At 38.1% G+C, this 23,475-nt stretch overlaps 1 protein-coding gene across 1 annotated transcript in view; it reads left to right on the top strand.

Annotated features, from left to right (window-relative positions):
- Positions 1 to 23,475, top strand: part of LOC142337158 (uncharacterized) — an 85,623-nt gene that overhangs the window by 56,942 nt on the left and 5,206 nt on the right. The window contains exon 8 of the mRNA XM_075386265.1: positions 16,175 to 16,305. Within this exon, the coding sequence (XP_075242380.1) occupies positions 16,175 to 16,305 (131 nt within the window). The remainder of the gene's footprint in view (positions 1 to 16,174; positions 16,306 to 23,475) is intronic.

A 23,475-nucleotide genomic window follows, 5' to 3' on the forward strand; every position in this document is an offset into this window, starting at 1 on the left:
CAAAACCACTAATTGCCTTCCTTTGGGCTCCAATTGATCAAACTATGTGTATTGACAAACGTATAGGGGCTTTTAGTCACACTGAGAGCAAAAAAAGTTCCAATACATGAGAAATTTGATGAAACATACAGCAAACATGAGAAAAAACGCAACCTCATTCAGGTCAAAAAAGCACCAAGATGAAAACGCGTCAGAGGCCTCAGATATTTTATGCACCCGTTTCCAGATGTCTACCAAGCATTTGGAACCAGAAACGACCATCAGAAACCAATATATGTTTCTCCAGGAGGTCGAAAAAAAGGACACCAAAAGCCCCTCTCCCAGGCAAGAAAAAAATGCACCCATAAATTAAGTTATTTTTCACTAAATTGCGAATTCGAGGTTTTTTTTATTAATCCACGAACTATAACGTTTGCTAAAACAAACCATTCCTAAAAACCAGGGGAAAAGATTCACTGTCTTCGAATTCCGACCACTCAAAAGTTCGAAAAAAAAATCATTTCTAGTAATTTTCCACATTTGGCACAAATTTTCATCTTTCAAAACACTAATTGCCTTCTTTTGGGCTCCAATTGATCACACTATGTCTATTGACAAACGTATAGGGGCTTTTAGGCATATTGAGAGCAAAAAAGTTTCCAATACATGAGAAATTTGATGAAACATACAGCAAAACATGAGAAAAAACGCAACCTCATTCAGGCCAAAAAAGCAGCAAGATAAAAACGCATCAGAGGCCTCACATTTTTTATGCACCCGTTTCCAGATGTCTACCAAGCATTTGGAACCAGTAACGACCATCAGAAACCAATATATGTTTCTTCAGGAGGTCGAAAAAAAGGACACCAACAGTCCCTATCGCAAGCAAGAAAAAAATGCACCCATAAATCAAGTTATTTTTCACCAAATTGCAAATTCGAGGTTTTTCTTGATTAATTCATGAACTATAACGTTTGCTAGAACAAACCATTCCTAAAAACCCGGGGAAAAGATTCACTGTCTTCGAATTCCGACCACTCAAAAGTTCGAAAAAAAATCATTTCTAGTAATTTTCCACATATGGCACAAATTTTCATCTTTCAAAACCACTAATTGCCTTCTTTTGGGCTCCAATTGATCACACTATGTTTATTGACAAACGTATAGGGGCTTTTAGTCCAATTGAGAGCAAAAAAATTCCAATACTTGAGGAATTTGATGAAACAAACAGCAAACATGAGAAAAAACACAACCTCATTCAGGCCAAAAAAGCACCAAGATGAAAACGCATCAGAGGCCTCAGATTTTTCATGCACCCGTTTCCAGATGTCTACCAAGCATTTGGAACCAGTAACGACCATCAGAAACCAATATATGTTTCTCCAGGAGGTCGAAAAAAAGGACACCAACAGTCCCTCTCGCAAGCAAGAAAAAAATGCACCCATAAATCAAGTTATTTTTCACCAAACTGCAAATTCGAGGTTTTTCTTGATTAATTCACGAACTATAACGTTTGCTAAAACAAACCATTTCTAAAAACCAGGCGAAAAAATTCACTGTCTTGGAATCCCGACCACTCAAAAGTTCGAAAAAAAAATTCATTTCTAGTAAATTTCCACTTATGGCACAAATTTTCATCTTTCAAAACCACTAATTTGCTCCTTATGGGCTCCAACCAATCAAACTATGTCTATTGACAAACGTATAGGGGCTTTTAGTGCCATTGAGAGCAAAAAATTCCAATACATGAGGAATTTGATGAAACAAACAGCAAACATGAGAAAAAACACAACCTCATTCAGGCCAAAAAAGCACCAAGATGAAAACGCATCAGAGGCCCCAGATTTTTTATGCAACCGTTTCCAGATGTCTACCAAGCATTTGGAACTAGTAACGACCATCAGAAACCAATATATGTTTCTCCAGGAGGTCGAAAAAAAGGACACCAACAGCCCCTCTCCCAGGCAAGAAAAAAATTCACCCATAAATTAAGTTATTTTTCACTAAATTGCGAATTCGAGGTTTTTCTTGATTAACCCACGAACTATAACGTTTGCTAGAACAAACCATTCCTAAAAACCCGGGGAAAAGATTCACTGTCTTCGAATTTCGACCACTCAAAAGTTCGAAAAAAAATCACTTCTAGTAATTTTCCACATATGGCACAAATTTTCATCTTTCAAAACCACTAATTGCCTTCTTTTGGGCTCCAATTGATCACACTATGTTCATTGACAAACATATAGGGGCTTTTAGTCACATTGAGAGCAAAAAAAGTTCCAATACATGAGAACTTTGATGAAACCAACAGCAAACATGAGAAAAAACGCAACCTCATTCAGGCCAAAAAAGCAGCAAGATGAAAACGCATCAGAGGCCTCAGATTTTTTAATGCAACCGTTTCCAGATGTCTACCAAGCGTTTGGAACCAGTAACGACCATCAGAAACCAATATATGTTTCTCCAGGAGGTCGAAAAAAAGGACACCAACAGCCCCTCTCCCAGGCAAGAAAAAAATTCACCCATAAATTAAGTTATTTTTCACTAAATTGCGAATTCGAGGTTTTTCTTGATTAACCCACGAACTATAACGTTTGCTAGAACAAACCATTCCTAAAAACCCGGGGAAAGGATTCACTGTCTTCGAATTCCGACCACTCAAAAGTTCGAAAAAAAATCATTTCTAGTAATTTTCCACATATGGCACAAATTTTCATCTTTCAAAACAACTAATTGCCTTCTTTTGGGCTCCAATTGATCACACTATGTCTATTGACAAACGTATAGGGGCTTTTAGGCATATTGAGAGCAAAAAAGGTTCCAATACATGAGAATTTTGATGAAACAAACAGCAAACATGAGAAAAAAATGCAACCTCATTCTGGCCAAAAAAGCAGCAAGATGAAAACGCATCAGAGGCCTCAGACTTTTTATGCACCCGTTTCAAGATGTCTATCAGGCTTTTGTAGCCACTAACAACTATCAGAAACCAACATATGTTTCTCTAGATGGTCGAAAAAAGGAAACCGACAGCCACTGCCCCTGGTTACTCATGCCTTCAAAGTTAGCGCTCAACCACCTAAAATTCCAGCACGCTAGCAACGCTGCATGCAGACCGAAAACAAAGCACTCAGTGGGTGTCTACAGGACTCAAATAATTGCTTCGCCTCACTACAGGAGACCGAAAAGCACTCGGTGAGTGCTAAGACACACGACCTAAATAATTGCGGCGTCTGATCACAGGAGGCCTTGAGCAAAAGGCAAAACAAAGACGCGCATTGCTCAAGCCACACTGTGCGCCCAAAAAATAGCACTGCACTCCATCAGTGCTACAAAAAAGCATGGCACTCGATGAGTGCTCACAGGACTCAAATAATTACCGCGCTCTATCACAGGAGGCTCTGAGCAAGCACAAAAAAAGCTCATGCCATCACTGTGAGCGCTGAAAAGCAAAGACAGCACAACGTGCGAACTCACTGTTTGAAGATTGAAGTCCGCTGTTGCTGCTGCTGCGCCAAGGCAAACAAAGAAAAGCTCTGAAAATAAGCATTTGGTCTAACATGAAAATGAACACAAACACAGAGAAACACAGAAACGCGAAGAAACACGCCCGCAAAACGCGCCCGCAAAACGCGCCCGCAAAAAGCGCTCGCACCGCACGCACATCCCCATCATGAGGTGCACCAAAACCCAGCGGGGGGAAGCTGACTAACCGGCGTCTCAACGGGACAGGGGGGGTGGTGCACCTCATGGTGCGAAACGCCCTCACCTTAGAATAATAGTATATCTATAAGTAATAAGCGGAGAGAAGATTAACCACTCAACCAATATGGTTGAAAATTAGAGGAGAGTTCCTCCACTATATATGGGTTCTAATGCAACCCTAATGGGAGCTCAGCTGACCATTTTTAACAATTTTTTAAATGGGATTACTGAATTTTGGGCATATTTTGAGGGGGGTGGGGGGGGGGGGGGGGGTCACCTGCAGAGTCAAAATTGACCTCCTAGATCTCGGAAAACCCTATACAAAATATATATGGGGAGATTTCCTATTACAAATGGAGTTCAACGAGCCTATTCCTGCAGTCAAAGTCATTAATTTCAACATTTCACATGTAGAAACGTGAAACGTACCAGTCACTAAAAGGGCAAAATGACCGTATGTGTCGAGGCCAATTTCTCAAAAACGGCTGAAAGAAACAAAACACCATTTACAGGGATTCAAGTACTGCTCAAGCTGAGTTCAAATCAAAAATCGGTTCACTCTACGAGGAGATATTCCAACATCAAGGTACCGTACCAAATGACCAAAATGACCCATTTCGGGTCCTGTTTCTCTACTATAACCAATAACCACTCGTTATAACCACCTGTAAAATATATATGGGGACAATCCCCATTATCGGAGCAATCTAACGAACTAACTATGGAGTCTAAAACAGCGAGTTTTGATGGTTTAACATGTACATACAGCAAAGGTACCGGACACGAATTGGCCAAAATGGAGGTATGTGTCCTGGCCAATTTCTCGAAAACGGCTGAAAGAAACAAAACGCTATTTACAGGGATTCAAGTACGGCTCAAGCTGAGTTCAAATCAACAAACAAATCGGTTCACTCTACATGGAGATATTCCAACATAAAGGTACCGTACCAAATGGCCAAAGAAGCAGAGTACTCGGTCTGCAGAGCCAAAATTGAACATCTAAACCTGCGAAAACGCTATATAAAGTATACATATTCAGAATCTACGTTAGACGAGCTATTCAAAACAGTATAATTTATACCAGAAGTGACTAAACTCAAAGTGGCCGCACCCGGACGCAGTCGTCAAACGCTTCTAGAGGTAAAATCAAGGGCAAGTTTACTGGCCAATTTCTCTAAAACGGCTGAACCAAAAAAAACCCCTTAGTGCAGTTTGTAGCACTGCTTGAGATACGCATCATATTCAAAAATGAGCCCAATCGGTACATTCTTCGAGGAGTTATAGCAATTATAAGGTACCGTACCAAATGGTCAAAAAAGCGAGGTGACCGCCATTCAGAGCCAAAATTAACAATGTCAACTACATAAAATCCCATATAAAATATATATTGGGATACTCCCCACTAACTGAGGATTCTAAAACACTAACACTTGTTGGGTAAATCACGCGTTTTGTTGTACCGAAATTTGGGTCACCCAGAATAGCCCGAAAATTCGAATTTTTTCAAATTTAATCATTAATAACTTTTTGATTAGGACGATTTGAGAAACGAACCAAATACTGCAAGCAAAAGGGGTTCAGTGCTACTTTAGCAGATATTAACAAAATACTGTTCTGTACCCCATTTTTTGGGCTAAAATCGAAGCCCAAGATCTCGGGAACCGACGTAAAACAACGTGAAACAGCGTTCCCGACGTATTTGTGGGTGTAATTCTGGTCCACTTTCACGTTTTAGGTCACGGCAAACCTTCATGGTGAGGTGGGAAAAAATTTCGCACCTCACCATGAAGGTTATGATGTTTTGTGTGTTTTGACATAAAACAACATCAACAGATATTTGATGAAATCGTGAAAAAAGAAAAATTGTTGAGTTAACCCCATTAATTGACACAATTGGCTTCCTGATTTTAAATACTGTCCAGAAAACATAAAAAGCCGGCCGGAAAATGTGTTCAATTGCAAAAAACACCACTCAACCATCAAATTTCAGAAAAAATTTGTTTTTCCAAGGTTCGGCACTTTGCAGAGAAAAAATAGCCCATTAAACTCCACAAAACCATACAAGAAGTTTAACTGGCATACTTTTTATTATCATAAGAACCTAATGACCTCCTATAAGTAGGGCTACTTTGTTATTTTGGGTACCGAATTTTGTGTGATACCAACATGAACTAAAATTTCAATTTTTTTTTTGAAAATTGACCTTGAATAACTTTTTTACTGTCGCGGTTATAGAAACCACTAACTAGAACAAGCAACCACATTTAGTGTTGAACAATACGAATTCATGATTGTTCATGATTGCGCACATTTCTTTATAGAATATACTGGAAACTGTTCGTAGATTTCAATCAGACTGACTTTATTTTTCAACGTTTTTTGTGGTTGGACACCTTTTCAAACCTCAAGGTCAAACAACGAGAGTCATAAACATATTATTAGTTTTGTTTACGTGGCAAGTTATCCCTATTTAACGCATTAGAGAGCAGACTTTTACATAAATGATCCAAATTACCCCAAAAATCAATTTTCTGCTTCGAAAAAGTTTTGCTAAGCGAATACATTCAATTCATCTCAAAACTGGTTTCATGGCCCAAAACTGTCTTTTTTTTCTCATTTGAACGTTTGGTGTTTGATTTTGTGCTTATTAACATTTATTTTTGCGTTTTGCGAATCAGATTGCTTTGAATAACGATTCTCGACATTGAACATATAAAGTTTGGTTGTGGAGTCGTTGGACAATATCTGATGGTCCTTCACTTGGTCTGATAGGTTACCGATATTTACTAACATTGTTGTCAATTATGAGAGAGATGTTTTTGGGTCGATGGATAGCTTTTTGAAGATCGCAAAATGGTCTTTTTTAAAACCGCAAGAGAAAATACAGAAAAATAATGGATCTGTGGTCACAACTTTCTACATCATTTTCCTTCCACTTTTTTGGCTACAATAATTTCTTTGGTGAACAAGTACAGTGTCAAGTGTATGAGATGATCACCAAATTCAACTTCCACTGGCAACCATGCGCACTTCTCTTTATAGAATATAATAGAAACTGTTCGTAGATTTCAATCAGACTGACTTTATTTTTCAACGTTTTTTTGTGGTTTGACACCTTTTCAAACCTCAATTTCGAAGAACGAGAGACATAAACACATTATTAGTTTTGTTTACGTGGCAAGTTATCCCTATTTAACGCATTAGAGAGTACACTTTTACCTAAATGATCCAAATTACCCCAAAAACCAATTTTCTGCATCGAAAAAGTTTTGCTAAGCGAATACATTCTATTCATCTCAAAACTGGTTTCATGGCCCAAAACTGTCTCTTCTCTATCATTTGAACGTTTTGCTGTTTGATTTTGCGCTTATAAACATTTATTTTTGCGTTTTGCAAATCAGATTGCTTTGAATAACGATTCTCGACATTGAACATATAAAGTTTGGTTGTGAAGTCGTTGGACAATATCTGATGGTCCTTCACTTAGTCTGATAGGTTACCGATAGCTACTAACATTGTTGTCAATTATGAGAGAGATGTTTTTGGGCGATGGATAGCTTTTGAAGATCGCAAAATGGTCTTTTTTAAAACCGCAAGAGAAAATACAGAGAAAAATAATGGATCTGTGGTCACAACTTTCTACATCATTTTTCCTTTCACTTTTTTGGCTATAATATTTTATTTGTTGAGCAAGTACAATGTCAAGTTTATGAAATGATCACCAAATTCAACTTCCACTGGCAACCATGCGCACTTCTCTTTATAGAATATAATGGAAACTGTTCGTAGATTTCAATCAGACTGACTTTACTTTTCAACGTTTTTTGTGGTTTGACACCTTTTCAAACCTCAATTTCAAACAACGAGAGACATAAACACATTATTAGTCTTGTTTACGTGGCAAATTATCCCTATTTAACGCATTAGAGAGTAGACTTTTACCTAAATGATCCAAATTACCCCAAAAACCAATTTTCTGCTTCGAAAAAGTTTTGCTAAGCGAATACATTCTATTCATCTCAAAACTGGTTTCATGGCCCAAAACTGTCTCTTGTTTCTCATTTGAACGTTTTGCTGTTTGATTTTGTGCTTATAAACAATTATTTTTTTGCGTTTTGCGAATCAGATTGCTTTGAATAACGATTCTCGACATTGAACATATAAAGTTTGGTTGTGGAGTCGTTGGACAATATCTGATGGTCCTTCACTTAGTCTGATAGGTTACCGATAGCTACTAACATTGTTGTCAATTATGAGCGAGATGCTTTTGCGGTCGATGGATAGCTATTTGAAGATCGCAAAATTTAAAACCGCAAGAGAAAATACAGAAAAATAATGGATCTGTGGTCACAACATAATACATTATTTTCCTTCCGATTTTTTGGCTATAATTCTTTTTTTGTTGAACAAGTACAGTGTCAAGTTTATGAGATGATCACCCAATTCAACTTCCACTGGCAACCATGCGCACTTCTCTTTATAGAATATAATAGAAACTGTTCGTCGATTTCAATCAGACTGACTTTACTTTTCAACGTTTTTTGTGGTTTGACACCTTTTCAAACCTCAATTTCAAACAACGAGAGACATAAACACATTATTAGTCTTGTTTACGTGGCAAATTATCCCTATTTAACGCATTAGAGAGTAGACTTTTACCTAAATGATCCAAATTACCCCAAAAACCAATTTTCTGCTTCGAAAAAGTTTTGCTAAGCGAATACATTCTATTCATCTCAAAACTGGTTTCATGGCCCAAAACTGTCTCTTGTTTCTCATTTGAACGTTTTGCTGTTTGATTTTGTGCTTATAAACAATTATTTTTTTGCGTTTTGCGAATCAGATTGCTTTGAATAACGATTCTCGACATTGAACATATAAAGTTTGGTTGTGGAATCGTTGGACAATATCTGATGGTCCTTCACTTAGTCTGATAGGTTACCGATAGCTACTAACATTGTTGTCAATCATGAGAGAGATGTTTTTGGGTCGGTGGATTATTTTTTGAAGATCGAAAAATGGTCTTTTTTAAAACCGCAAGAGAAAATACAGAGAAAAATTATGGATCTGTGGTCACAACTCTCTACATCATTTTCCTTCCACTTTTTTGGCTATAATAATTTCTTTGTTGAACAAGTACAATGTCGAGTTTATGAGATGATCACCAAATTCAACTTCCACTGGCAACCATGCGCACTTCTCTTTATAGAATATAATGGAAACTGTTCGTAGATTTCAATCAGACTGACTTTACTTTTCAACGTTTTTTGTGGTTTGACACCTTTTCAAACCTCAAATTCAAACAACGAGAGTCATAAACACAATATTAGTTTTGTTTACGTGGCAAGTTATCCCTATTTAACGCATTAGAGAGTAGACTTTTATCTAAATGATCCAAATTACCCCAAAAACCAATTTTCTGCTTCGAAAAACTTTTGCTAAGCGAATACATTGTATTCATCTCAAAACTGGTTTCATGGCCGAAAACTGTCTCTTGTTTCTCATTTGAACATTTTGCTGTTTAATTTTGTGCTTATAAACATTTATTTTTGCATTTTGCAAATCAGATTCCTTTGAATAACGATTCTCGACATTGAACATATAAGGTTTGGTTGTGGAGTCGTTGGACACTATCTGATGGTCCTTCACCTAGTCTGATGGGTTACCGATAGCTACTAACATTGTTGTCAATTATGACAGAGATGTTTTTGGGTCGATGGATAGCTTTTTGAAGATCGCAAAATGGTCTTTTTTAAAACCGCAAGAGAAAATACAGAGGAAAATAATGGATCTGTGGTCACAACTTTCTACATCATTTTCCTTCCACTTTTTTGGCTATAATAATTTCTTTGTTGAACAAGTACAATGTCAAGTTTATGAGATGATCACCAAATTCAACTTCCACTGGCAACCATGCGCACTTCTTTTTATAGAATATAATGGAAACTGTTCGTAGATTTCAATCAGACTGACTTTACTTTTCAACGTTTTTTGTGGTTTGACACTTTTTCAAACCTCAAATTCAAACAACGAGAGTCATAAACACAATATTAGTTTTGTTTACGTGGCAAGCTATCCCTATTTAACGCATTAGAGAGTAGACTTTTATCTAAATGATCCAAATTACCCCAAAAAACCAATTTTCTGCTTCGAAAAAGTTTTGCTAAGCGAATACATTCTATTCATCTCAAAACTTGTTCCATGGCCGAAATCTGTCTCTTGTTTCTCATTTGAACGTTTTGCTGTTTGATTTTGTGCTTATAAACAATTATTTTTTTTTGTTTTGCGAATCAGATTGCTTTGAATAACGATTCTCGACATTGAACATATAAAGTTTGGTTGTGGAGTCGTTGGACAATATCCGATGGTCCTTCACTTAGTCTGACAGGTTACCGATAGCTACTTACATTGTTGTCAATTATGAGAGAGATGTTTTTGGGTCGATGGATTATTTTTTGAAGATCGCAAAATGGTCTTTTTTAAAACCGCAAGAGAAAATACAGAGAAAAATAATGGATCTGTGGTCACAACTCTCTACATCATTTTCCTTCCACTTTTTGGCTATAATAATTTCTTTGTTGAACAAGTACAATGTCAAGTTTATGGGATGATCACCAAATTCAACTTCCACTGGCAACCGTGCGCACTTCTCTTTATAGAATATAATGGAAACTGTTCGTAGATTTCAATCAGACTGACTTTACTTTTCAACGTTTTTTGTGGTTTAACACCTTTTCAAACCTCAAATTCAAACAACGAGAGTCATAAACACAATATTAGTTTTGTTTACATGGCAAGTTATCCCTATTTAACGCATTAGAGAGTAGACTTTTACCTAAATGATCCAAATTACCCCAAAAACCAATTTTCTGCTTCGAAAAAGTTTTGCTAAGCGAATACATTCTATTCATCTCAAAACTGGTTCCATGGCCGAAATCTGTCTCTTGTTTCTCATTTGAACGTTTTGCTGTTTGATTTTGTGCTTATAAACATTTATTTTTGCATTTTGCAAATCAGATTCCTATGAATAACGATTCTCGACATTGAACATATAAGGTTTGGTTGTGGAGTCGTTGGACACTATTTGATGGTCCTTCACTTAGTCTGATGGGTTACCGATAGCTACTAACATTGTTGTCAATTATGACAGAGATGTTTTTGGGTCGATGGATAGCTTTTTGAAGATCGCAAAATGGTCTTTTTAAAAACCGCAAGAGAAAATACAGAGGAAAATAATGGATCTGTGGTCACAACTTTCTACATCATTTTCCTTCCACTTTTTTGGCTATAATAATTTCTTTGTTGAACAAGTACAATGTCAAGTTTATGAGATGATCACCAAATTCAACTTCCACTGGCAACCATGCGCACTTCTCTTTATAGAATATAATGGAAACTGTTCGTAGATTTCAATCAGACTGACTTTACTTTTCAACGTTTTTTGTGGTTTAACACCTTTTCAATCCTCAAATTCAAACAACGAGAGTCATAAACACAATATTAGTTTTGTTTACGTGGCAAGTTATCCCTATTTAACGCATTAGAGAGTAGACTTTTATCTAAATGATCCAAATTACCCCAAAAACCAATTTTCTGCTTCGAAAAACTTTTGCTAAGCGAATACATTCTATTCATCTCAAAACTGGTTTCATGGCCTAAAACTGTCTCCTGTTTCTCATTTGAACGTTTTGCTGTTTAATTTTGTGCTTATAGACATTTATTTTTGCATTTTGCAAATCAGAGTCCTTTGAATAACGATTCTCGACATTGAACATATAAGGTTTGGTTGTGGAGTCGTTGGACACTATTTGATGGTCCTTCACTTAGTCTGATGGGTTACCGATAGCTACTAACATTGTTGTCAATTATGACAGAGATGTTTTTGGGTCGATGGATAGCTTTTTGAAGATCGCAAAATGGTCTTTTTTAAAACCGCAAGAGAAAATACAGAGGAAAATAATGGATCTGTGGTCACAACTTTCTACATCATTTTCCTTCCACTTTTATGGCTATAATATTTTATTTGTTGAGCAAGTACAATGTCAAGTTTATGAGATGATCACCAAATTCAACTTCCACTGGCAACCATGCGCACTTCTCTTTATAGAATATAATGGAAACTGTCCGTAGATTTCAATCAGATTGACTATATTTTTCTACCTTTATTGTGGTTTGACACCTTTTCAAACCTCAAGTTCAAACAACGAGAGTCATACCCACATTATTAGTTTTGTTTACGTGGCAAGTTATCCCGATTTAACGCATTAGAGAGTAGACTTTTACCTAAATGAACCAAATTACCCCAAAAACCAATTCTCTGCTTCGAAAAAAGTTTTGCTAAGCGAATAAATTCTATTCATCTCAAAACTGGTTCCATGGCCGAAATCTGTGTTTTGTTTCTCATTTGAACGTTTTGTTGTTTGATTTTGTGCTTATAAACATTTATTTTTGCGTTTTGCTAATCCGATTGCTTTGAATAACGATTCTCGACATTGAACATATAAAGTTTGGTTGTGGAGTCGTTGGACAATATCTGATGGTCCCTCACTTAGTCTGATAGATTACCGATAGCTACTAACATTGTTGTAAATAATGAGAGAGATGTTTTTGGGTCGACGAATAGCGTTTTGAAGATCGCAAAATGGTCTTTTTTAAAACCGCAAGAGAAATTACAGAGAAAAATAATGGATCTGCGGTCACAACTTTCTACATCATTTTCCTTCCACTTTTTTGGCTATAATAATTTCTCTGTTGAACAAGTACAGTGTCAAGTTTATGAGATGATCACCAAATTCAACTTCCACTGGCAACCATGCGCACTTCTCTTTATAGAATATAATGGAAACTGTTCGTAGATTTCAATCAGACTGACTTTACATTTCAACGTTTTTTGTGGTTTGACACCTTTTCAAACCTCAAATTCAAACAACGAGAGTCATAAACACAATATTAGTTTTGTTTACGTGGCAAGTTATCCCGATTTAACGCATTAGAGAGTAGACTTTTACCTAAATGATCCAAATTACCCCAAAAACCAATTTTCTGCTTCGAAAAAGTTTTGCTAAGCGAATACATTCTATTCATCTCAAAACTGGTTCCATGGCCGAAATCTGTCTCTTGTTTTTCATTTGAACGTTTTGTTGTTTGATTTTGTGCTTATAAACATTTATTTTTGCGTTTTGCTAATCAGATTGCTTTGAATAACGATTCTCGACATTGAACATATAAAGTTTGGTTGTGGAGTCGTTGGACAATATCTGATGGTCCTTCACTTAGTCTGATAGATTACCGATAGCTACTAACATTGTTGTAAATTATGAGAGAGATGTTTTTGGGTCGACGGATAGCGTTTTGAAGATCGCAAAATGGTCTTTTTTAAAACCGCAAGAGAAATTACAGAGAAAAATAATGGATCTGCGGTCACAACCTTCTACATCCTTTTCCTTCCACTTTTTTAGCTATAATAATTTCTTTGTTGAACAAGTACAGTGTCAAGTTTATGAGATGATCACCAAATTCAACTTCCACTGGCAACCATGCGCACTTCACTTTATAGAATATAATGGAAACTGTTCGTAGATTTCAATCAGACTGACTTTACTTTTCAACGTTTTTTGTGGTTTGACACCTTTTCAAACCTCAAATTCAAACAACGAGAGTCATAAACACAATATTAGTTTTGTTTACGTGGCAAGTTATCCCGATTTAACGCATTAGAGAGTAGACTTTTACCTAAATGATCCAAATTACCCCAAAAACCATTTTTCTGCTTCGAAAAATTTTGCTAAGCGAATACATTCTATTCATCTCAAAACTGGTTCCATGGCCGAAATCTGTCTCTTGTTTCTCATTTGAACGTTTTGCTGTTTGATTTTGTGCTTATAAACATTTATTTTTGCATTTTGCAAATCAGATTCCTTTGAATAACGATTCTCGACATTGAACATATAAGGTTTGGTTGTGGAGTCATTGGACACTATCTGATGGTCCTTCACTTAGTCTGATGGGTTACCGATAGCTACTAACATTGTTGTCAATTATGACAGAGATGTTTTTGGGTCGATGGATAGCTTTTTGAAGATCGCAAAATGGTCTTTTTTAAAACCGCAAGAGAAAATACAGAGGAAAATAATGGATCTGTGGTCACAACTTTCTACATCATTTTCCTTCCACTTTTTTGGCTATAATAATTTCTTTGTTGAACAAGTACAGTGTCAAGTTTATGAGATGATCACCAAATTCAACTTCCACTGGCAACCATGCGCACTTCTCTTTATAGAATATAATAGAAAGTGTTCGTAGATTTCAATCAGACTGACTTTATTTTTCAACGTTTCTTGTGGTTTAACACCTTTTCAAACCTCAAGTTCAAACAACGAGGGTCATACCCACATTATTAGTTTTGTTTACGTGGCAAGTTATCCCTATTTAACGCATTAGAGAGTAGACTTTTACCTAAATAATCCAAATTACCCCGAAAACCAATTTTCTGCTTCGAAAAAGTTTTGCTAAGCGAATACATTCTATTCATCTCAAAACTGGTTCCATGGCCGAAATCTGTCTCTTGTTTTTCATTTGAACGTTTTGTTGTTTGATTTTGTGCTTATAAACATTTATTTTTGCGTTTTGCTAATCAGATTGCTTTGAATAACGATTCTCGACCTTGAACATATAAAGTTTGGTTGTGGAGTCATTGGACAATATCTGATGGTCCTTCACTTAGTCTGATAGATTACCGATAGCTACTAACATTGTTGTAAATTATGAGAGAGATGTTTTTGGGTCGACGAATAGCGTTTTGAAGATCGCAAAATGGTCTTTTTTGAAACCGCAAGAGAAATTACAGAGAAAAATAATGGATCTGTGGTCACAACTTTCTACATCATTTTCCTTCCACTTTTTTGGCTATAATAATTTCTTTGTTGAACAAGTACAGTGTCAAGTTTATGAGATGATCACCAAATTCAACTTCCACTGGCAACCATGCGCACTTCTCTTTATAGAATATAATGGAAACTGTTCGTAGATTTCAATCAGACTAACTTTGTTTTTCAACGTTTCTTTGTGGTTTGACACCTTTTCAAACCTCAATATCGAACAACGAGAGACATAAACACATTATTAGTTTTGTTTACGTGGCAAGTTATCCCTATTTAACGCATTAGAGAGTAGACTTTTACCTAAATGATCCAAATTACCCCAAAAACCAATTTTCTGCTTCGAAAAAGTTTTGCTAAGCGAATACATTCTATTCATCTCAAAACTGGTTTCATGGCCGAAAACTGTCTCTTGTTTCTCATTTGAAGGTTTTGCTGTTTGATTTTGTGCTTATAAACATTTTTTTTGCGCTTTGCGAATCAGATTGCTTTGAATAACGATTCTCGACATTGAACATATAAAGTTTGGTTGTGGAGTCGTTGGACAAAATCTGATGGTCCTTCACTTAGTCTGATTGGTTACCGATAGCTACTAACATTGTTGTCAATTATGACAGAGACGTTTTTGGGTCGATGGATAGCTTTTCGAAGATCGCAAAATGGTCTTTTTTAAAACCGCAAGAGAAAATACAGAGGAAAATAATGGATATGTGGTCACAATTTCATACAATACTTTTCCACCCCTTATTATCTGAACAGTCAGTTTTAGCCATGTAAACACAAAATGAAAATTCAAGAGGAGCACGCCAAAAACTAGTTACCGACAGCAAGGATTATTGATGATATAGGGCATTTTAGTTTTTGCTGAATTTTTCTAGTTTTCTGCTCGGACTGACTTTGTTTCCTTCTAATCTTCCATTGAGGAATATTATCTTAACTTCAATAAAATTTTTTAAGATGTTTTTTTCACTTATAGCAACATACTTAATATAATTTTGTTGTTTGAGTTTGCAGGTAAATTCTAGGTAACGTATTCTAGGTAAATTGCACGCATCAATTTTTTGCAGGTAATTTTGCGGGTAATGTTACCTGCAATTTTGCTTACCTGCAAACGTTGCAGGTAAAATTACTTAGACATTTTTTAGAGTGTGAATCGATTTAGACAATGTTTTTTTGCATGATTCGCACAATCTGTCGGGAATTCGTTGGAAACACGCCACTCAAAGTATAGTACGTAATTAATAAAAAAAATTAAAAACAATTCTACAGTTATGTTCAGGCATGGCAGAATTATTTATATAGGTGGCATATGAAGCACGCACGTGCAAGCTTTTAAATGCCTGGTCAAATCTGCCCCATTAGATTCTATGGATCTTCTCCGTTTGTGCCCCCCTCCCCCCCCCCCCTCAATACGTTATGCACCCCCCAGAGACAGAGCACGTGTCTTTGTATAGTAACTCACGATGTAGAAATATGACACGTGCGTCTGGGGTGCAAATAATATGCACCCACTAGCCAATTCGCACTCCCTGTTAAAATACAGCCGTTAAGGAAACAAAATCCGATTGTCACTTTTATTGGCCAAGCTTCTCGTACGCTCATTTTTACTGCAGGTGTTTGGGTTGAACGTATTGTACTACACAGCTAGGGCCTCAATCAGAGAGTGGTACAGACGACGAGAGAGTCAGAAGCTGACTGAGATTGAAGAAATCGACCAGGAAATGATCAAAAGAGCCTCCGTCAGGTACTTACCCCATAAAAGATTGGAAACATATGTTAGCGTTAGCTAAATATAACTAAGAAATACGTCAAAATGCGTCATGTTTCTCATGCAATCATAATATAAATCCAAAAAAAACACAATGCCACTAATTGCATACAACAGTTGCAAGACAATAAACTCAAAGCATAAATACCCAATGTACCAATATGCACAATGTCGTTACACCCAACTCGCGTTGATTGTTTCCTTCAATAATCCGACTACAAATTATCACTTGGTATTAAAAGCACGTTTTCTCAAAATTAAGCTGAAAATTTCAGTTGTGATACTTTCATGTCCCATGGGCCGCTGTGGCATGGCCATGTCTCACGAGGCATGGCCAAATGCATAACGAGAATATTATGCTATATAATCGGCCTGGTATTATCAACATAAGGAAAAACCATTTTGTGTTTTTTGTCAAACTGAGTATAACGACATTTGGTATTTTTCCTGTAACCCTTAAAAATTAAACCGTGGCCGCACAAAACGGTCCCAGACAAAACAATCTCCAATTGCAAAATTTTCCTAGTCAAAAGAGTCCCAGACGATTAGTCCAATTAAAGCAGACACAACAGTCCCAGACAAGATTTTTCCGAATCACTCTCGAAACAACTGTAAATATAATCTACAAACAAATCTTAACTAAATCGTAATCGTCTTAATAATTTTCAATTTTTTAATTGAAAAATTTTAATTTTTTGCAATAAATCATACTAGAAGTTTACCAATTTAGTATAACTGTTTTTGAAATTGGAAGTTAATTAGGATTTAACCTGACTTGAGACCATTTACCGCATGACCAGTTATAGCGTGACCAATCACTATGAGATCATTAGGCGCAAAATTATCTGCGTTTCAAAACTTTTCCAGAACATTTGAATGCAGACTAAAAAATTTTGCGAAAAAGCTGCAAAATTGGGAGATATGACTGAAGACTTCAGACGCAGAAAGATTAACCAATTTTTTTGAAAGGGTTCACTTCCATTGTATTTGTAAGACTAGGTTTCATGGTTTTAATCTGACACTTGATGGGAAAAAAACTGATACATTTTCTTCACTCAATTTTCTTAAAGCAAAATCAGAAAAATCAAAAATCTGATCAAGGAAGAATAAACAGCAAATATGGCGTACTGGTGAACTTTGCTGTTCGTATTTTTTGATGATAAATCGTTTTCCTAAAATGCTGTCTGTTGCGGCTGCTCAAGAATCTCAGCGGAACCGATATATCACAGCCTGGTTTTCGAGTTTTACGCCGGCCTGGTTTTCCACTGGGTTCGATTGACTAACAATCTCGCGGAAATAATTAGCCGCTCGGACGTATTTAAAGGACTGTAACTTTAATTTTGTTGATTGAAGTTAAGAAAATCCTTAGTGATAATCTATGTTCAATCTCGTGCTGAAGTTTGTAAGGCTTCAGCAAGTAGCTAGTATTGTTGCAGACTCCTCGTCAAGTAAGCTCAACTAACTTAGAACTCGCAAGATCCTAAGATCGAGCAAAACTTAACAAAAAGAGTGAAGTTGTTAAAGAAAAATTTTAGTCTATCTGAGAGCCAACTGCTCTTGGTAACAGTTTCTAATGGTTCTAAATACAATACGGTTTGACTAATCAAAACAATTGGGTTGAAGTGAATAATCAAATATTTATCATTTATAACATCATTGGCACTTGTCTCTGATTGGTTAATCAAGAAAATGATTTAGGTCATTGTTTACATAGTAAATGTCAAATTACTGCAATATTTACTTTTGTTGACATAAGCACAGATGGTTATTACGCGGCTGTGAATGCCTCGAATATACGGTATTTCACCTTTAATGATCATCTAAAGTATCATAAAATAAACAACTTAAGAAATTTAACAATAAATAACAAAATTTCTAAAAATGCCAATTTTGCACCATGTAAGTGCTAATGGCCACACTTGTGGGTCTGATGCAATAACGTTCGTTGGGTCCATGGATAGCTTAGAGGTAACCCTAACCGTCTGCCATAACCTCGGGTTGCTCGGGTTTTGCCTTCCCAATATCTGGGGGTGGACAAATTTTCGCTCCCAACTTGTAAAATTTTTCAGTTTTGACCATTTTTGAGTTTTGAAAAATTTCAAGTTTTTTCAATTTCAAAAGTTATTTCTTGCGGTCTGATGGCATTTGGGGCTCATTTGAAGTGGCGCCAACATCGCTGGCCCTGTTTTCGATCTCGGAAACACCATCGTAGAATACTGGCGATAACTTCACGACTGGCCGGTTTAGCTCTACACGTGCCATTTTGACTCTCGCTGATCTCACAACTCCATCGTTGCCAGTGAAGATCTCAATGATTCGTCCCAATTTGTATTCAGAGCGTTTCACAGAGTCATCTACTAGCCAAACTAACTCTCCTTCTTTCAGGTTTCGCACATGTTCTTTTGACCACTTCGATCTCTGGTTCCATTGTGGAAGATATTCACGAGTTCATCTTTTCGAGATCATGTCGGCATATGCTTGAGCCGTTTTGAATGATTTTCTCAGGTCGTGGTAGCGTTCACTGGATGGCATGAATGGTGCACTCGCGTTCTCTCGTCCTAGCAAGAAATGATTTGGTGTGAGCGCTGTCAAATCTTCAGGGTCGTCGCTTACTGCTGCCAGGGGTCTTGCGCTGAGTGTCTGCTCTACAAGACACATTGTTGTGCTGAACACCTCGTCGGTGAGGCTTCTGTTGTCCAAGATTGCAATCATGACCTTCTTGCAACTTTGAACCAGTCTTTCTCAGATTCCACCAATGTGAGGAGCTCCGGGAGGATTAAATTTCCAAACAATCTTTTTCTGTGCTAAGTCACTCTCAATCTTTGCTTTGTCCCACTCGTTCATGAATAATTTCAGCTCATTGGATGCTCCAACAAAATTTGTTCCGTTGTCACCGATGATGGTACTTGGGTAGCCACGTCTTGCAATGAATCTTGTCACTGCAGCTAGACATGACTCGGTGTCCAATGACTGTGCGACTTCGATGTGTACTGCTCTTGTTGTCAGGCAAGTGAAGAGGCAGCACCATCTCTTCAGGGTACATCGTAGGAACTTGACTTCCAAGGTTCCGAAGTAGTCGACTCCGGTATGAGTGAATGGGAACACATGTTCATCAAGTCGTTCTCGGGGTAGATCTGCCATCGGTGGGTGAATTGGATTGGCGTTCCTGTGTCTGCATTTGATACACCTTGACTTGGTTTTTCTTAGAGAATTTCTCAGCCCGATGATCCAGTATTCTTGTTGAAGCATGTTTCTTAAGTATTCTGTGCCCTCATGTAGGTTGTCTCGATGCGCTCTTTCCAACAGAAGTTGTACAACTGGATGTTTTGCTTATAACAATATTGGACATTTTGCTTTGTAGGGGTTTGATTGCTTCAGTCGGCCTTTCACTCTAATTGTTCCATTTTCGTCTATGAAGGGTGACAATTTGGCAATGTTTAAAGTTTTGGAGATTTCTTTGCTGTTTGCTATAGACTTCGAAACATTCGGCAAGCTTTCGTTTTGAACAAATCGAAACATTATTTGCTCTGCTTGATGAAATTCTTCTGCTTTGAGGGTACCCTTCTGCTTTGTCCTTGTCCTGAGCCTCATGCAGCAGGTAATGAAGTTTTTAATTCGGTTGAAGGAACTGTATCGTCTCCAGTCAAATATTTGTTCTAGTATAGTTTCTGTTGCTACAGTACTCGTAACTTGCTCGGGTTCGAGTTCGTTCTCTTGGCACCACGGCTTTGGCCACTTTTCTTCATCTGCCTGGAGCCATGCCGGCCCGTTTAGATTTACGGACTCCCTGAGACCTTCCATGGAAATTCCTCGGCTTCCGATGTCGGCAGGGTTTTCGACACCTTTGACTTGTCTCCATTGATCCATCGATGAGTTTTCCAGCATTTCCGCTGCTCTATTCGCAACGAATACTTGTTGTTTCTTGTGCGCTGCCTGTAGCCACTGTAGCACTGTTGATGAGTTGGTCCAATGAAAGATTTTGTCAATTTTGACGTCATGTTCATTGAGTATCTGCTTTCTGAGCCGAACTCCATAGACTGCGGCTTGAAGTTCTAACTTCGGTATTGTCATATGTCTGATGGGTGCCACACGGCATTTCCCTATTACATATGTCAGTTTTAGCGTTGCTTCATCTTGCAGATATGCACAATGCACATTGATTCCTCTGATGCATCTTTAAAGATGTGAAGTCTCAGGTTTGTGCAACCGTTTTGAAAATAAAGTCAATTTACTGACATCGTCCTTATTTCTCTCAACTCAAAGCACCAATCACTGAACAGTTTTGAGTGTTCTGCTGACAACTCTTTGTCCCACGTTTGTCCCATTGCTGCCCAAATGCTTTTGAGTAGGAACCGCATTTTTATCGTGAAGGGTGAACGAATCCCAAGTGGGTCGAACACTGCTGAGACAAAGGATAGGACAATGCTCTGAGTTATTTTTGCTGGAAGTTCTTGCTCAGTTCCACGACAGACTATAAGACTGTCTGTGGCCACATTCCAGTTGAGTCCTAGGATTGAAGATGATTGTGATTCTGCTTCGAAAGTTTTCACAACTTTCGTTGATCTGTCTGTCTCTGGGATCTGTGACTTGTTGTCGTCACTTGTTATCCATTTCGTCAATTTGAATCCACCTTTGTTAAGGATCTCTCTGACTTTCTGGTAGATTTCCATCGCTTCTTGAGGGGTTCTGACTGACTTGAGGAAGTCGTCCATGTAGAAGTATTGCTGAACCGCTTTGACAAGATTTTCGTCTTCTTTCGCGTTAACTTTCGCCACTTGGTGCAAAGCGTAATTTGCACAAGTCGGCAAGCTCTTCGCCCCAAAAACGTGTCTTGTGTACTCATAGACTTCTATTTTCTGCTCTGGATCTTCTCGCCAATGAAATCGTAAACATCGGCTGTCATCGTTTGGGACAGCAACTTGAAGAAAGATTGCTTCTATGTCGGCTGATAAAGCTATTTGGTGTTCTCGGAAGCAAAATATGATTCCGATCAAACTCTGCAGCAGGTCTGGTCCAGATAGAAGTTTGTCGTTCAGGGCTACAGCTTGATACTTTGCTGCTGCGTTACAACCTCTTCTGATTTTTTGGGTTTGTGCGGGTTTATGACGGGATCATGTGGTAAATACTATTGCAGTTTGTCTCTGGTTTCATTCAATTCAGCTTGATCTACTTTTCGAACGTATCCAGCGTTGACATCCGTGTCAATGGTTTCCTGATAGCAGTTTTGTCGCGTCTCGTCTTTCTGTTGGCGTCGCTCTAGGGACTTGAGTTGCCCCATTGCAGAGTAGAAGTTGTTCGGTAACTTCACTTCGTCCTCTCGCCAGAGAAGTCCTACTTCATATCTTTCATCGTTGAATCGCGTTGTTTGCTCCAACATCTTGATTGCTCGTTGCTCTTCCTTTGAATGCCCGGTGACATCACAGTTTGAAGCGTAAGACTCGATATCCCACCACTTACTCAACTGGTTTGCTAGTTTGTCATCTGCAATTGATGTTGTTGTTGTGGCAAGAGTTGCTGCCTGCTTCGCTGGTACAATTTCTGATTTCACTGCCCATGGTGCAGCTTTGTCTTCTGACTTCTTGAATTCAAAAAGGTGATGAATATCGTAACAATCTTGTTCAAGAATCACTTGAACATCGTTTAGGTTGTAGCTCTGACTTAGCAAGTTCCTCAGATGTGGGTAGCGGTCTTTCAACTCTTGCAGCTCTACAATCTGGTCACCTAATTTCAGTTTTTCGTGAACGTAGAATTGCATTGTTGTCAATGGTCGAGACTTCTCATGCGCTGAAACAGCTATCGGCACTATTTCCGTCTTGAAATCTTGTGAGCCATGGATCCCTGCTACTGATAGAGATGCTTTTCGGCCTTGGAGTTGGAGTTTTGACACCGTTGATTTGTCCACAAATGAGATTGAGGATCTGGAATCACACATTGCTAGTACATTTAGGCTTAAGTCTCTGTTTGTCAGCTTGATTCGTACCACTGGGAGTCCTCCTTGGGTGATGTTAGTTGCTACTGCAGTTGTAGCATCTGAGACATTCTTTGTAGTTTCCTTCTTCGGTAGTTCGCTGTGCAAAAACCTGTTGTGCCGCCTTACACAGCTGGGTGAAGGCAGTCCTTCTGCAGTCCTTCGACATGTGACCTGGTTTCAAACAATTGAAACACAGTCGAAACTTCTGGGCATGCTCTCGTCGTTCATTTACTTTCAGTGATTTAAACTTTTCACACGTCCAAATAGGATGTTGCCCGTCTTTGAAGGGACATTCGAAATTCTTGGGTTTGCTTGATCCTTCAGCGTTTGAAGCAATGGTACTCGTCTTCGGTTTATCACGGCTTTGAAATTTGTTTCTGTCAAACGACGAGTTCGACTGTGCTAACAAGTTCCAATGAATTACAGCTGTGGAGGCAAGCCACTCTTTAAAAATAATCAGGTTGCCTCTCAGTAGTCGACGATCTTGCATATACTGCAACCACTGTTCTCTCAGTTGCGGAGAAAGTTTTCTCGTTGTTGAACTTAGCCCTGCTTCTGCTTCTATATCTGATGTGTATCCCAGTTGAGTCAAGGTGTTCACTACATTTGTAACCACTTTTGCAAATCTGACGATGCTCGTAGAATTGTCGTGCCGAATTGGAGGATGAGTATGTATTTTCTTGAATTGAGCGTTGAGTATGACATCTGATCTGCCATACTTCTCACAGAGTATGTCCCAAGCATGATAGTATGATTGCGAGCTGAATCCCATTCCCGATATTGCTGCTTTTGCTTGACCCGTGAGACTGGTCTTGAGGTATTGCATGTTTTCTGTATCGCTGATTGGCTTTTGATGAACAACAACATCAAGGAGACCTGACCACTCTGGCCACTCCATAGGATCTCCTGAAAACTCAGTCAGTTTTAGTTTTGGCTAGCCACTGGCACCACTGCTTGGTTTTGGTTGGTAGATGACTTGAGGAGTGGTGTGATTCATTGTGCTCCTGTTTCTGCTCTCGGCAGACCGGTTTCGAAGTTGTTAATGGGACTCTGACTCCTGTTTCTATTTTGAATTGCTGACGTTCCCTGCTGCTGAAACGTCGTCCTTGTCAACGGCGGTGCTGGTGGGTCCGTTACTCTGATTGGTTTACGGATTTCTGGTTTCTTGAGAATGC

Source organism: Convolutriloba macropyga, chromosome 3 (genome assembly GCF_964194025.1).
Source record: "Convolutriloba macropyga chromosome 3, txConMacr16.3, whole genome shotgun sequence".
Taxonomy (NCBI): Eukaryota; Metazoa; Xenacoelomorpha; order Acoela; family Convolutidae; genus Convolutriloba; species Convolutriloba macropyga.